The 16,269-nt window shown below is 40.0% G+C and overlaps 1 protein-coding gene across 3 annotated transcripts in view; it reads right to left on the bottom strand.

Annotated features, from left to right (window-relative positions):
* Nucleotides 1-16,269, bottom strand: part of TMEM87A (transmembrane protein 87A) — a 62,887-nt gene that overhangs the window by 34,731 nt on the left and 11,887 nt on the right. For 2 of the 3 annotated variants that reach the window (XM_054532648.1, XM_054532647.1), the window contains exon 6: nt 16,208-16,252. In XM_054532648.1, the coding sequence (XP_054388623.1) occupies nt 16,208-16,252 (45 nt within the window). Of the gene's footprint in view, nt 1-742; nt 14,258-16,207; nt 16,253-16,269 lie in introns of those variants that run through there. The other variant, XM_009249750.2, reaches the window with a different exon arrangement.

Here is a 16,269-nt window from a genome sequence, read left to right on the forward strand (position 1 = left end):
GTGACTCTTGCTTTTCACATAGACTAGAGTCTTCACAAACATAAGACTAAGATACAATGATAAAGACGAACACAGAAAATAACTGGCTTCTTCTTCCTTGGAATTGCAATTCACTACCATCTGGTCTTAAAAGGAGAAACGTTTATCCAGAAATCTCTGGGTAAGCTTCTATGATCTGTGAACCCCCCAAAATGAATAGCTGATTTTTTATGTTTATGCATTTTCCTGTGGAGCCATAGTTCTCCTCAAATGGTTAAAATATCCCACAACCAAGAAAAGGCTTAGTTCAAAAATTATATTCCATGATAAAAATCCATGTCAAACAAAGCAGACTAAACAATTCTCCAGATATCCATTTACTAGGTTATCTTAGTAGAATTTAAGAATATAAATGCCTTCCTAATCATACATTGATTTATCTCCGCCTAATAGTCTCTGACGAGACTCACGACCAATTTGTGAGAAAACTTTACAGCTTCAAAGTTATGGGTAATACATGTCTGATTAGCCATACAGAACCTTTCCTGAACTTACTTACTCATCAACCTATAAAATGCTGGTGTAATAACCTGCTCTATTAATCACATATGTCTTAAAACCACCTCTTACAAATTCCAAAATAAATTGATCAACTCTCATATTCCAGGATTTGAGAAAGTTTATACTTAACTCTGGAATGCAGACATTCTGACCCTGTAAAAATAACATTTATATGCCAGATAACTCTGTTAAGCATATGACATTTATTACTTTTTTTTTTTTTTTTTTTTTTTGAGGCAGAGTCTCGCTCCATCGCCCAGGCTGTAGTAGTGCAATCTTCGCTCACTGTGACCTCTGCCTCCCGGGTTCAAGCAATTCTCCTGCCTCAGCCTCCCAAGTAGCTGGGATTATAGGCGCATGACACCACACCCAGCTAATTTTTTTTTTTTTTTTGTATTTTTGGTAGAGACGGGGTTTCAGCATGTTGGCCAGCCTGGTCTCCAACTCCTGACCTCAGGTGATCCACCCACCTTGGCCTCCCTAAGTGCTAGGATTAAGGTGTGAGCCACCACGCCCCGGCCCATTTACTACATTTTTAAATCCTCACAGCAGCCCTATCAGATAGGTATTATTATTAACTCGTTTGTAAACTAAGGTAAATTTTATACAACATAAAATTCACAATTTTAATGCGTATAAATCAATGGTATGTGGTACAAGCACAATGATGTGCAAATATCACCTCTATCTAGTTCCAAAACATTTTCATCAACCGAAAAGGAGACCCTGCACTCATTAAGCAGTAGCTCCCCATTTCTTCCTCCTCTCACCACTTGCAACTACTTATTTACTTCTTGTCTCCACGGAGTCATCTATTATGGTCATTTCATATAAATGTGTCTAGCTTCTCTCACTTAACATAATGTTTTCAGGGTTCATCTATATTGCTGTATGTATCAGTGCTTCATTCATTTTTTTCTTTTTGAGTTGAAGGAATTGGCAAATATTTTATTGATCATGGTTAACTGTTTTCTAAGTACTGAGACCCAAGTTTTTTTTTTTTTTATATACTTTAAGTTCTAGGGTACATGTGCACAACGTGCAGGTTTGTTACACAGGTATACATGTGCCATGTTGGTTTGCTGCACCCATTAACTCGTCATTTACATTAGGTATTTCTCCTAATGCTATCCCTCACCCAGCCCCCGACCCGACGACAGGCCCCATTGTGTGGTGTTCCCTGCCCTGTGTCCAAGTGTTCTCATTGTTCAGTTCCCACCTGTGAATGAGAACATGTGGTGTTTGGTTTTCTGTCCTTGAGAGAGTTTGCTCAGAATGATGCTTTCCAGCTTCATCCATGTCCCTACAAAGGACATGAGCTCATCCTTTTTTATGGCTGCATAGTATTCCATGGTGTATATGTGCCACATTTTCTTAATCCAGTCTATCATTGATGGACATTTGGGTTGGTTCCAAGTCTTTGCTATTGAGAACAGTGCTGCAATAAACATACATGTGCATGTGTCTTTATACTAGCATGATTTATAATCATTCGGGTATACACCCAGTAATGGGATGGCTGGGTCAACTGGTATTTCTAGTTCTAGATCCTTGAGGAATCGCCATACTGTCTTCCACAATGGCTGAACTAGTTTACACCCCCACCAACAGTGTAAAAGTGTTCCTATTTCTCCACATCCTCTCCAGCACCTGTTGTTTCCTGACTTTTTAATGATCACCATTCTAACTGGTGTGGGATGGTATCTCATTGTGGTTTTGATTTGCATTTCTCTGATGACCAGTGATGATGAGCATTTTTTCATGTGTCTGTTGGCTGCATAAATGTCTTCTTCCGAAAAGTGTCTGTTCATATCCTTTGTCCACTTTTTGATGGGGTTGATTTTTTCTTGTAAATTTGTTTAAGTTCTTCATAGATTCTGGATATTTAGCCCTTTGTCAGATGGGTGAATTGTAAAAATTTTCTCCTATTCTGCAGGTTGCCTGTTTACTCTGATGGTAGTTTCTTTTGTTGTGCAGAAGCTCTTTAATTAGATCCGATTTATCTATTTTGGCTTTTGTTGCCATTGCTTTTGGTGTTTTAGTCATGAAGTCCTTGCCTATGCCTATGTCCTGAATGGTATTGCCTAGGTTTTCTTCTAGGGTTTTTATGGTTTTAGGTCTAACATTTAAGTCTTTAATCCATCTTGAATGAATTTTTATATAAGGTGTAAGGAAGGGATCCAGTTTCAGCTTTCTACATATGGCTAGCCAGTTTTCCCAGCACCATTTATTAAATAGGGAATCCTTTCCCCATTTCTTGTTTTTGTCAGGTTTGTCAGAGATCAGATGGTTGTAAATGTGTGGTGTTATTTCTGAGGCCTCTGTTCTGTTCCATTGGTCTATGTGTCTGTTTTGGTCCCAGTACCATGCTGTTTTGGTTACTGTAGCCTTGTGGTATAGTTTGAAGTCAGGTAGCATGATGCCTCCAACTTTGTTCTCTTTGCTTAGGATTGTCTTGGCAATGCGGGCTCTTTTTTGGTTCCATATGAACTTTAAAGTATTTTTTCCAATTCTGTGAAGAAAGTCATTGGTAGCTTGATGGGGATGGCACTGAATCTATAAATTACCTTGGGCAGTATGGCCATTTTCACAATATTGATTCTTCCTATACATGAGCGTGGAATGTTCTTCCATTTGTTTGTGTCCTCTTTTATTTCTTTGAGCAGTGGTTTGTAGTTCTCCTTGAAGAGGTTCTTCACATCCCCTGTAAATTGGATTCCTAGGTATTTTATTCTCTTTGTAGCAATTGTGAATGGGACTTCACTCATGATTTGGCTGTTTGTTTGTTATTGGTGTACAGGAATACTTGTGATTTTTGCACATTGATTTTCTATCCTGAGACTTTGCTGAAGTTGCTTATCAGCTTAAGGAGATTTTGGGCTGAGATGATGGGGTTTTCTAAATATACAATCATGTCATCTGCAAACAGGGACAATTTGACTTCCTCTTTTCCTAACTGAATACACTTTATTTCTTTCTCTTGCCTGATTGTCCTGGCCAGAACTTCCAACACTATGTTGAACAGGAGTAGTGAGAGGACATCCCTGTCTTCTGCCAGTTTTCAAAGGGAATGCTTCCAGTTTTTGCCCATTCAGTATGATATTGGCTGTGGGTTTGTCATAAACAGCTCTTATTATTTTGACATACGTTCCATCAATACTTAGTTTATTGAGAGTTTTTAGCATGAAGGGCTGTTGAATTTTGTCAAAGGCCTTTTCCGCATCTATTGAGATAATCATGTGGTTTTTGTCTTTGGTTCTGTTTATGTGATGGATTACGTTTGTTGATTTGCATATGTTGAACCACCCTTCATCCCAGGGATGAAGCCAACTTGATCTTGGTGGACGTGCTTTTTGATGTGCTGCTGGATTCAGTTTGCAAGTATTTTATTGAGGATTTTCGCATTGATGTTCATCAGGGATATTGGTCTAAAATTCTCTCTTTTTGTTGTGTCTCTGCCAGGCTTTGGTATCAGGATGATGCTGGCCTCATAAAATTAGTTAGGGAGGATTCCCTCTTTTTCTATTGATTGGAATAGTTTCAGAAGGAATGGTACCAGCTCCTCTTTGTGCCTCTGGTAGAATTCGGCTGTGAATCCATCTGCTCCTGGACTTATTTTAGTTGGTAGGCTATTAATTATTGCCTCAATTTCAGAACCTGTTATTGATCTATTCAGAGATTCAACTTCTTCCTGGTTTAGTCTTGGGAGGGTGTATGTGTCCAGGAATTTATCCATTTCTTCTAGATTTTCTAGTTTATTTGTGTGGAGATGTTTATAGTATTCTGATGGTAGTCTGTATTTCTGTGGGATCAGTAGTGATATCCCCTTTATCATTTTTTATTGCATCTATTTGATTCTTCTCTCTTTTCTTCTTTATTAGTCTTGCTAGAAGTCTATTTGGTTGATCTTTTCAAAAAACCAGTTCCTGGATTCACTGATTCTTTTGAAGAGTTTTTTGTGTCTCTATGTCCATCAGTTCTGCTCTCATCTTAGTTATTTCTTGTCTTCTAGTAGCTTTTGAATTTGTTTGCTCTTGCTTCTCTAGTTCTTTTAATTGTGATGTTAGGGTGTCAATTTTAGATCTTTCCTGCTTTCTCTTGTGGGCATTTAGTGCTATAAATTTCCCTCTACACACTGCTTTGAATGTGTCCCAGAGATTCTGGTATGTTGTGTCTTTGTTCTCATTGGTTTCAAAGAACATCTTTATTTCTGCCTTCATTTCGTTATTTATCCAGCAGTCATTCAGAAGCAGCTTGTTCAGTTTCCATGTATTTGTGTGGTTTTGAGTGAGTTTCTTAATACTGAGTTCTAATTTGATTGCACTGTCGTCTGAGAGACTGTTGTGACTTCTTTTACATTTGTTGATGAGTGCTTTACTTCCAACTATGTGGTCAATTTTGGAATAAGTGTGATGTGGTGCTGAGAAGCATGTACATTCTGTTGATTTGGGGTGGAAAGTTCTGTAGATGTCTATTAGGTCTGCTTGGTGCAGAACTGAGTTCAAGTCCTGGATATCCTTGTTAACCTTCTGTCTTGTTGATCTAATATTGACAATGGGTGTTAAAGTCTCCCATTATTATTGTGTGCGAGTCTAAGTCTCTTTGTAGGTCTCTAAGGACTTGCTTTATGAATCTGGGCACTCCTGTATTGCGTGAATTTATATTTAGGATAGTTAGCTCTTCTTGTTGAATTGACCCCTTTACCATTATGTAATGGCCTTGTCTCTTTTGATCTTTGTTGGTTTAAAGTCTGTTTTATCAGAGACTAGAATTGGAACCCCTGCTTTTTTTTTTTTGCTTTCCATTTGCTTGGTAGATCTTCCTCCATCCCTTTATTTTGAACCTATGTTTGTCTCTGCACGTGAGATGGGTCTCCTGAATATAGCACACCGATGGGTCTTGACTCTTTATCCAATTTGCCAGTCTCTGTCTTTTAATTGGGGCACTTAGCCCGTCTATATTTAAGGTTAATATTGTTATGCGTGAATTTGATCCTGTCATTATGATGCTAGCGGGTTATTTTGCCCATTAGTTGATGCAGTTTCTTCCTAGCATCGATGGTCTTTACAATTTGGCATGTTTTTCAAGTGGCTGGTACTGGTTGTTCCTTTCCACGTTTAGTGCTTCCTTCAGGAGCTCTTGTAGGGCAGGCCTGGTAGTGACAAAATCTCTCAGCATTTGCTTGTCTGTAAAGGATTTTATTTCTCCTTCGCTTATGAAGCTTAGTTTGGCTGGATATGAAATTCTGGATTGAAAATTATTTAAGAATGTTGAATATTGGCCCCCACTAACAGATTCTCTGTTACTCTGATGGCCTTCCCTTTGTGGGTAACCTGACCTTTCTCTCTGGCTGCCCTTAACATTTTTTTCCTTCATTTCAACCTTGGTGAATCTGACAATTATGTGTCTTGGGGTTGCTCTTCTTGAGGAGTGAGTATCTTTGTGGTGTTCTCTGTATTTCCTGAATTTGAATGTTGGCCTGCCTTGTTGGTGGGGGAAGTTCTCCTAGATAATATCCTGAAGAGTGTTGTCCAGCCTGGTTCCATTCTCCCCGTCACTTTCATGTACACCAATCAGATGTAGATTTGGTCTTTTCACACAGTCCCATATTTCTTGGAGGCTTTGTTCATTTCTTTTTACTCTTTCTCTAAACTTCTCTTCTCGCTTCATTTCATTAATTTGATTTTCAATCACTGATACCCTTTCTTCCACTTGATCGAATCAGCTACTGAAGCTTGTGCATGCATCACATAGTTCTCGTGCCATGGTTTTCAGCTCCATCAGGTCATTTAAGGTCTTCTCTACACTATTTATTCTAGTTAGCCATTCGTCTAATCTTTTTTCAAGGTTTTTAGCTTCCTTGTGATGGGTTCGAACATCCTCCTTTAGCTCGGACAGGTTTGTTATTACCGACCATCTGAAGCCTACTTCTGTCAACTCGTCAAATTCATTCTCTGTCCACCTTTGTTCCATTGCTGGCGAGGAGCTGCAATCCTTTGGAGGAGAAGAGGTGCTCTGGTTTTTAGAATTTTCAGCTTTTCTGCTCTGGTTTCTCCCCATCTTTGTGGTTTTATCTACCTTTGGTCTTTGATGTTGGCAACCTACAGATGGGGTTTTGGTGTGGATGTCCTTTTTATTGATGTTGATGCTATTCTTTTCTGTTTGTTAGTTTTCCTTCTAAGAGTCAGGTTACTCAGCTGCAGGTCTGTTGGAGTTTGCTGGAGATCCACTCCACACCCTGTTTGCCTGGGTATCACCAGAGGAGGCTGCAGAACAGCAAATATTGTTACCTGATCCTTCCTCTGGAAGCTTCGTCTCAGAGGGACACCCGGCTGTATGAAGTGTCAGTTGGCCCCTACTGGGAGGTGTCTCCCAGTTAGGCCACATGGGGGTCAGGGACCCACTTGAGAAGGCAGTCTGTCCATTATCAGAGCTCAAACACTGCTGGAAGAACCACTGCTCACTTCAGAACCACAGCTCTGAAGTCAGAGCTGTCAGACAGGGACGTTTAAGTCTTCAGAAGTTTCTCCTGCCTTTTGTTCAGCTATGCCCTGCCCCCAGAGGTGGAGTCTACAGAGGCAGGCAGGCCTCATTGAGCTGTGGTGGGCTCCACCCAATTCGAACTTCCTGGCCGCTTTGTTTACCTACTCAAGCCTCAGCAATGGCGACGCCCCTTCCCCAGCCTGGCTGCCACCTCGCAGTTTGATTTGGGACTGCTGCACTAGCAGTGAGCAAGGCTCTGTGGGCGTGGGACCTGCTGAGCCAGGTGCGGGATATAATCTCCTGGTGTGCTGTTTGCTAAGACTGTTGGAAAAGTGCAGTATTAAGGCAGGAGTGTCCCAATTTTCCTGGTACAGTCTGTCACGGCTTCCCTTGGCTAGGAAAGGGAAATCCCCCGACCCCTTGCACTTCCTGGGTGAGGCAATGCCCCACCCTGCTCCGGCTTGCCCTCCGTGGGCTGCACCCACTGTCCAACCAGTCCCAGTGAGATGAACCAGGTACCTCAGTTGGAAATGCAGAAATCACCCGTCTTCTGCATCGATCATGCTGGGAGCTGCAGACAGAGCTGTTCCTATTTGGCCATCTTGGAATCCAGCTCCCATTCATTTTTATAGATGAATGATATTCCATTTTATGGACATACAACATTTTACTTTTTCATTTCTGCTTGTAGTGTGAGATTTGTGAGCCTCTCAATCTTTCTGAAATTCATACTTTCATCAAATTTGGGAAGTTTCTGGGCATTATTCCTTCAAATATTTTTTCCATACCTTTCTCCCTCTCTTCTCCCTCTGATGAATTCCTATTATGTGGATGTTGATACACTTGAGGGTGTCCCATAGGTCTCTCAGGCTCGTCTTCATTCTTTTTGTCATTTTTATCTCTATGTTCTCCTGGTTTCCTTTAGTTTCTTCATCCATGGTTTTTTTTTATTTTTAGCTCTTTGAGTATATTTAAGACAGTTCACTTAAAATCTTTGGTCTGGTAAGTCTAATGCTGAGGCTTCCTCTTCAAAGCATGTATATTTTTTTAATCCTGTAAATATGCCATACTTTGTTTCTGTGCATGCCTCATAATTTTCCACTGAAAACTGAATGTTATAAAGTGGCAACTCTGGAAACCACAATCTGCCCCCTCCTTGGGGTTTGTTAGCTGGTAATAATAGTATGGGTTATGTCTCTTTTGCTTAGTAAGTTTTCTAAACCATTTTTGTAAAGTCTCTATTCTTAGACCTGTGTGGCTGCTGGAGTCTATATTCCTTTAGCTTAGTGGTCAGCTAGTGTTTTGACAAAGATTTCTTAAACACCAGGAGCCAAAGACGAAAAAGAACAGAATATTCTCCCAGTCTTTGCACCCTGGGGCAATCCTTCAACGTTTAGCTGGGCCAATTAAAGCCATTCCTTAGTCTTCACTTTTGCTTGTACAGAGCCTGAAAGTCAGCCAGAATGAAAGCTTAGGGTCATCTAAGGTCTTTTCTGATCATATGTCCAGTCCTGAGAATATATATGGCTTTCTTCATAGCTCAATATACACAGAAGCTTTAAAAAGCCTTGTTCTCCCACAAATCTCCTTTCTGGACCCTTTCCTTCTCATGCTTGACAGTCTCTCTATTGCTCATCCCCACTGTTATCCCCTTCCATATGCACACAATAATTTTGCATTCAAATGCTTTTGGCAAACACAACCCAGGAAGCCACTCCAGCCCTGGGAACACTCTAAGTTGGGGAAAACAAAGTTAAGTCCTCACAAGGGTCCTTCAGGGAGCCTCCAGGCAGGTGAAAACACACAATGGCAAGTCTTTAAGAAAAAGGTCTGTATTCGTTCCCCTGGCACTAGCAACCTGCACCACGACTGCAGGTTGCCATCTTCCTGCCTCTGAACTGGGAAGGAGGATATGGTAAACAAATTACAATATCACAGCACTTTCTTAATGTAATGTAGCAGCTTCTTTCTTTGTTGAACTTTTTCCTTATTAAGTTTTGGTTAAATTTCAAAGTTCTGTGAAAGTTGAATGTGATAGTTTTCATCAGCTTACTAGTTGCTTTTGTGGAGGCATGGAGACCTGGACCTCGCTACTCCACAATTCTTGGTAATATCATTCCTATTAGCTCCATTTTATTATGTAAGAAACTGAAGCACAATAACATTTCCAAGTGAAATATTAAGTTGTGAAGTTGGGATTTCAAAATCTAGGACATCTGACCCCAGAGCCTGGGCTCTTAACTACCATCTCAACTATTAATTATTTTGTTCTCCATAACAAAACTATTTTTTTCTTTTTTTTTTCTTTTTCACGGTCTACCACTAGCTTGTGAACAGAATTATTTTTAAAGCACTGTCTTCATGGTATGCTCTCAAAATTGTAAGTGCCCCTCAACAGAACTTTTTAACCCCATGAGTAAGGTAATTAAAGCTACAAGTGACAATCCAGTTATTGATGCTGTCAGATAGACAGCCTACAAGAGTAGTTTTGTTTCCAAAACATTCTATTTTTGATTAAGCACTGCATTGTCAAAACTGCAATTGTTACAAAACTAAACATACTCTTACCATACAATCTAGCAATCATGCTCCTTGATAGTTACCCAAATGAGTTGAAAACTTATGTCCACATAAAAGCCTGGACACAAATGTTTACAACAGTTTTATCTATAATTGTTATAACTTGAAAGCAATCAAGATGTCCTTCAATAGATGAATGGATAAACTGTGATATATCCAAACAATGGAATATGATTCAGCACTAAAAAGAAATGAACTATCAAGCCACCAGAAGACATGGAGGAACCTTAAATGCATATTACTAAGTGAAAGAAGCCAATCTAAAAAGGTCACATATTTGTACAATTCCAACCAGATGACATTCTGGAAAAGGCAAAACTATGAAGATAGTAAAAAGATCAGTGATTGCCAGGAGTTCAAGGGGAAGGGAGAGATGAACAGACAGAGCACAGAGGATTTTTAGGCACTGAAACTATTCTGTATGATACTACAAAGGTGAAGATGCCTTTACACATTTATCAAAATTCATACAATGTACAATGCAGAGTGAACCTTAATGTAAACTACAGACTTTGATTGATAATAACATGTCAACGTGATTCATCAGTTTTAACAGTGTGCCATGGTGTTGCAGTATGTTGACAATGGGGGAGGCTAAGTGTACAGGTATAGACACAGCATGTGGGAGGTCTCCTTTTTTTTTTTTTTTTTTTTGAGACAGAGTCTTGCTTTATTGCTTAGACTGGAGTATAGTGGCATGATCATGGCTCACTGCAGCCTTGACCTCCTGGGCTCAAATGATCCTCACTTCAGCCTCCCCTGTAGCGGTGACCATAGACATGCACAACCATGCTGGGTAAATTGGGGTTTTTTTTTTTTAAGACGGAGTTTTGCTCTTGTCGCCCAGGCTGGAATGCAATGGCGTGATCTTGGCTCACGGCAACCTCCACCTCCCAGGTTCAAGCCATTCTCCTGCCTCAGCCTCCCAAGTAGCTGGGATTACAGGCATGTGCCACCATGCCCAGCTAATTTTACATTTTTAGTAGAAACGGTTTTCTCCACGTTGGTCAGGTTGGTCTTGAACTCCTGACCTCAGGTGATCTGTCTGCCTGGGCCTCCTAAAGCGCTGGGATTACAGATGTGAGCCACCGCACCCGGCCAACTTTTGCTTTTTGTAGAGATAGGGTCTCAAATGTTTTCCAGGCTGCTCTTGAACTACTGGGTTCAAGTGATCCTCCCACCTTGGCCTCCCGAAGTGCTGGAATTATAGGCATAAGCCACTGCACTGGCCTCTCTGTACCTTTTACTCAATTCTGCTGTGAACCTAAAACTGCTCTAAACAATAAACTCTATTAATTTTTTAAAATTATTTTAAATGTATCACATTATTGCTTAAATCCAAAAAACTGATGTTAATCAAAATATTGAAGTGTTCTCTTTTATCAGTCTTTCCTTAGAAGAAGGGACATGCAGAGGACCTTTCTTCCATAAACATATAGGTTTTTTTTTTTTTTTTTAGATGGAGTCTTGCTCTGTTGCCCAGGCTGGAGTGCAGTGGAACGATCTTGGCTCAATGTAATCTCTGTCTCCTGGGTTCAAGGGATTCTCCTACCTCAGCCTCCCAAGTAGCTGGGATTATAGGTGTGTGCCACCACACCCAGCTAATTTTTTGTTGTTGTTATTTTTAGTTGAGACGACGTTTCACCATGTTGGCCAGGCTGATCTCGAACTCCTGACATCAGGTGATCCACCCACCTTGGCATCCCAAAGTGCTGGGATCACAGGTGTGAGCCACCACACCCGGCCCATAAACATATATGTTTAATCAGAGCTTTAATGAAATAGGATGGAGGTACTGAATTTGTGAGTATCCTTTTTGCTTTTTTGAGACAGAGTCTCATTTTGTCACCCAGGCTGGAATGCAGTGGTGCAATCATGGCTCACTACAACCTCTGCTTTTTGGGCTCAAGTGATTCTCAGGCCTCATGCACCCAAGTAGCTGGGATTACAGGGGTACCCCACCACACCAAGCTAATTTTTGCATTTTTAGTAGAGACAGAGTTTTGCCATGTTGACCAGACTGGTCTCAAACCCTGGCTTCAAGTGATTCACCCACCTTGGGCCTAAAAAAGTGCTGAGATTACCACTGAACCCAGCCTGTGAATATTCTTTAAATAGGATTATAAGGTATTTGCCTTGGACCAAATTTTCAGGAAGAAAGATCAAAAGATAGATAATTCTTTCATTTCTTTTGACTATATTTTGACTAAGTATTCCTAAATATTACTTGTGGTATTCAACAGGCTCACCTTTCAGCCAGTTTTAATCACTGTAACAAGACTCAAGCCTTGAGTAGAACTCGAAGTATGCTGTGCACAGAAGACAACTGAAGAAAGCACAAGTGCCAATATCCATATAAATGAAGGTTCACCTTCGACAATCATTTTTTTGCTGTTGTTTTTGTTTTAGAGACAAGGTATGGCTCTATCGCCTAGAGTGAAGTGGTGTGACTTTGACTCACTGCAACCTCTGCCTCCCAGGCCCAAGCCATCCTCCCACTTCAGTCTCCCAAGTAGCTGGGACTACAGGCGCACGTGCCACCTTCTGGCTAATTTTTCCATTTTTTGTAGAGACGAGGTTTCACCATATTGTCCAGGGTGGTCTCAAACTCGTGAGCTCTAGTGATCTGCCTGCTGTGGCCTCCCAAGGTGCTGGGGTTACAGGCGTGAGCCACAGCGCCTGGCTTAATGATAACTTTTTAAATACAATTTACAAGAACAAATTGTTGCTTAACTAGACAAACTGCATAAAATCTATTTTAAATGATGACAGCCATTGTTTCTGTGAGGAAAGATGGAAACTCACTGCTATGGTTTAGATATCTGTCCTCCCAAATTTCATAATGAAATTTGATCCCCAATGTTTGCGGTGAATTCTAGAGAGAGGTGTTTGGGTCGTGGGAGCCAATCCCTAATGAATGGCTTGGTGCCACTGTCCTTTCAGTAATGAGTTCTCCCTCTATTCGTTCCTTGATTATTAAAAAAAAGAGCCCACTACCTCCTCTCCTCCTCCTCCCTCTTTCCTTCTTCCTCTCTTGCCATGTGATCTGCACACACAGGCTCCCCCCTTCACCTTCCACCATGAGTGGAAGCAGCCTGAAGCCCTCACTAGAAACAGATGCCGGCACCATGCTTCTTTCATAGCCCACAGGACAGTGAGCCAAATAAACCTCTTTTCTTTATAAATTACCCAGCTCCAGGTGTCCTTTCATAGCAACACGAACAAAGACACTCACTCTCACTTTCTTGGGGCCATAAATTGCTACGAAAAAGCAATTTTAAACTGTGCATACATGTGGATCTAGCAATTCTACCTCCAGGAATTTAGCCTAAAGATTATAAATGTACACAGAAATATAGCTAGACATTATGAACATGACTTTATCCATAATAGGGGAAATTTGGGAACAACCCCAATGTTCATCAATTGGGAGTTAATTATTAAAATCATAATAAAATGGAACACTAAGCAGCCATAAAAAGGTGAAGTAGTATTCAATGTATCAATTTGGTAATAAAAAGAAAAAATTATACAATGGTATATAATATGATCTTATTTTGGTTAATATGCATGTGCTCTGTGTAATCACACCAAACTGCTAAAACTATTAGAACACAAAATTACAAAGGATTTTTACTTTTAAGTTATAGAATTAAAAACTTATCCCAATATACAATTCTTCTGAGATCAGTAAAGACTTAAAAGCAAATGTAGTTAAAATATTAATCACAACACTGCATAAAATTCCAAAATAATGAAATTCATAAATGTTCAAGAACAGAGAATTGAACAAATTGCAATGTACTCATACAATAAGACACTATACACGCATTTAAGTAACGATGCAATACAATATTTACCAAACTGACATGTACGTGTTATGTTGTTAAGCTACAAAAAAAGTCATATAATACATACTCTAAGATTCCCTTTTTAAAATAATATAAACATGCCCATATACAAAAGACTAGGAAGATAAATATATCACTGCATGGTATTATAGATTGCTATTTTCTTCTTTTCATTTATGTATATCGTCTCCATTTTCACAGTGAATATATACCTATTAGTAAGAGAAAATCCAATGAATACCTTTTTTCTTTTTTTTTGAGATGGAATCTCACTGGTTGCCCAGGCTGGAGCGCAGTAGCGTGATCTCAGCTCACTGCAGCCTCCACCTCCCAAGTTCACACGATTCTCCTGTCTCAGCCTCCTGAGTAGCTTGGATTACAGGTGCCTGCCACCATGGGCAACTAATTTTTATATTTTTAGTATAGACAAAGTTTCACCACGTTGGCCAAGCTGGTCTCAAACTCCCAACCTCAAGTCATCTGCCCACCTTGGCCTCCCAAAGTGTTGGCATTATAGGCGTGAGCCACTGCACCCAGTCCTAATGGCTATCTTTTGTTTAAAAAAATTAACAAAGACTGTCATGCCTAACTTACTTTCAGTTAAAATTCTGTACAAATAAAACCAGGGTTTAGGTAGTGAGAACACTTTCAGAATGGCAGAATAAGAAACTCTGAAAATCTACTCATCCATAAAAGCAACAAAAACACTGGCAAAAACTATCAAAATCAACTTTTGGAACTTTGGAAATTATTAAAGTCTTTCAACAATCCAATAAATGTTTCTTCAAGAAAGGCATCTGAATCTAGGAAAGAAAAGCAAGCTTGAGATGTCTGTGTTCACCCTAATCCCATTCCTCTCTCCCAAGTTCCTTAAAACCAAAGTCCCTGAAACTGTTAACAGCTGATAAAAACAATAGCTTAGCAGCCACTAGGCAAAGGGGGTAGGGGAAGCGAACACAGAGTTTCACTCTGTTGCCTAGGCTGGAGTGCAGGGGTGTGATCTCGGCTCATTGCAGCCTCCACCTTCTGGGTTCAAGTGATTCTCCTGCTTCAGCCTCCCAAGTAGCTGGGATTACAGGCGTGCACCACCACACCTGCCTAATTTTTGTATTTTTGGTAGAGACGGGGTTTCACCACATTGGCCAGGCTGGTGTCAAACTCCTGGCCTCAAGTGATCTGCCCACCTAGGCCTCCCAAAGGAAAAAATACATTTGGAGGTCCCTAAAAGACTGATCACCTGAGCTGTCTGGCAAATTGCTGAAAAGCTCCATTCTAAGGGCTTGTCTTTATCTGACCTGACTTAGAGATCACCCAGTGTCAACAACCCTGTACTCAAAGCATTTGTCAAAAACATTGAACAGCAATCCTTCAAGATCACAGCTGCCTGAGGTGACATTACCAACTGGGGCTATTAAGAGGCTGATTGGAAACTTAAAAGGAAAAATTGGAAAATGAGATGTCCATAGGAACTTTGGAAAGCTCCAAAATATTCCTGGAAATCTAGAAGGCCATATGTGCAGGGCTGTGCACACATGCCCAGGGCTGTGCACAGGTCCAGGAGAGACCTGAGGAGGCCCTAATCATTCACTGGCTGATCTTAAGGTTCTGTGCAAGCAGGAAGTAAAAGTTGAGACAGAGTGTAAACTGTGAAAGAAGCCAGACACAAGGCTATGTATTATATGATTCCAGTTATATAAAATGTCCAGAAAAGGCAAATACAGAGAAAGAAAATAGATTACTGATTGTCAGAGGCTGGGGGCAGGAGAAATGGGGAGTGACTAGTATGGGGCCACTTTTGGGGATGAACAATTCTGGAATGAGACAGTGATTGGTGCTTGCACAACTTGACAATACTAAAAACCACTCAATTTTATGCTTTAGTAACTTTAATAACTTTTAGGGTGGGTGCAGTGGCTCACGCCTATAATCCTAGCACTTTGGGAGGCTGAAGTGAGATGATTACTTAAGCCTAGGAGTTCTATACCAGCCTGGGCAACATGGTGAGACCCAACCCCCACAAAAAATTTTTAAAAATTAGCCAGGCATGGTGGTATGTGCCTGTGGCCCCAGTTACTTGGGAGTCTGAGGCAGGAGGATCACTTGAGCCCAAGACATCAAGGCTGAAGGGAGCCATGTTCACATCATTGTTCTCCAGCATGGGCAAGAGTGAGACCTTGTCTCAAAAAACAAAACAAAACATAACTTCTGTAGTATGTATATACCTTCATAAAGTTGTTATAAAATTAACAACTTTAATCAGCTTTGTAAAAACCATAACCCAACACTGATAGCTGTCATCCTTCCTCTAAATTTTTAACTGGCGATGTTTTGAGGAATTATGAATTTGAAAATAGTATCCATACAATGCATATTTATGAAAACTTAAGGCATATTTATAGCTTTAGACCTTATTTCAATTTTCTAAACTTGCTTTCATTTATATTTTATCACAGATAATTTTAGATGAAGTTTAAGAGTTCTTATTTTTAATAAGTTTCTTCCTGTTTACAGATATTTATGGGGGGATAATTATAAAAGCAATACAGGTGTACAGTAGAAAATTCAGAAAACACAAAGAAACTAAAAATCACTCATAGTATCATCCAGAGATCCAACCATTTTTAACATTTTGGTCTACAGCTTCCAGATTTAACTTACTTTTCAAATATTAGCATAGTATGGGAGAACAATTCAAAAATATACAAGAAAACTAAAATATGTGTTCAATGCCCCAAATCCCCAAATATACTTACAGTTTTGTCTCCAATAAAGGTAAGGTTTGTTCCATTCTCCTTAGCCTTTAAACATTAAAAAA

This window comes from Pongo abelii, chromosome 16 (assembly GCF_028885655.2).
Source record: "Pongo abelii isolate AG06213 chromosome 16, NHGRI_mPonAbe1-v2.0_pri, whole genome shotgun sequence".
Lineage (NCBI taxonomy): Eukaryota > Metazoa > Chordata > Mammalia > Primates > Hominidae > Pongo > Pongo abelii.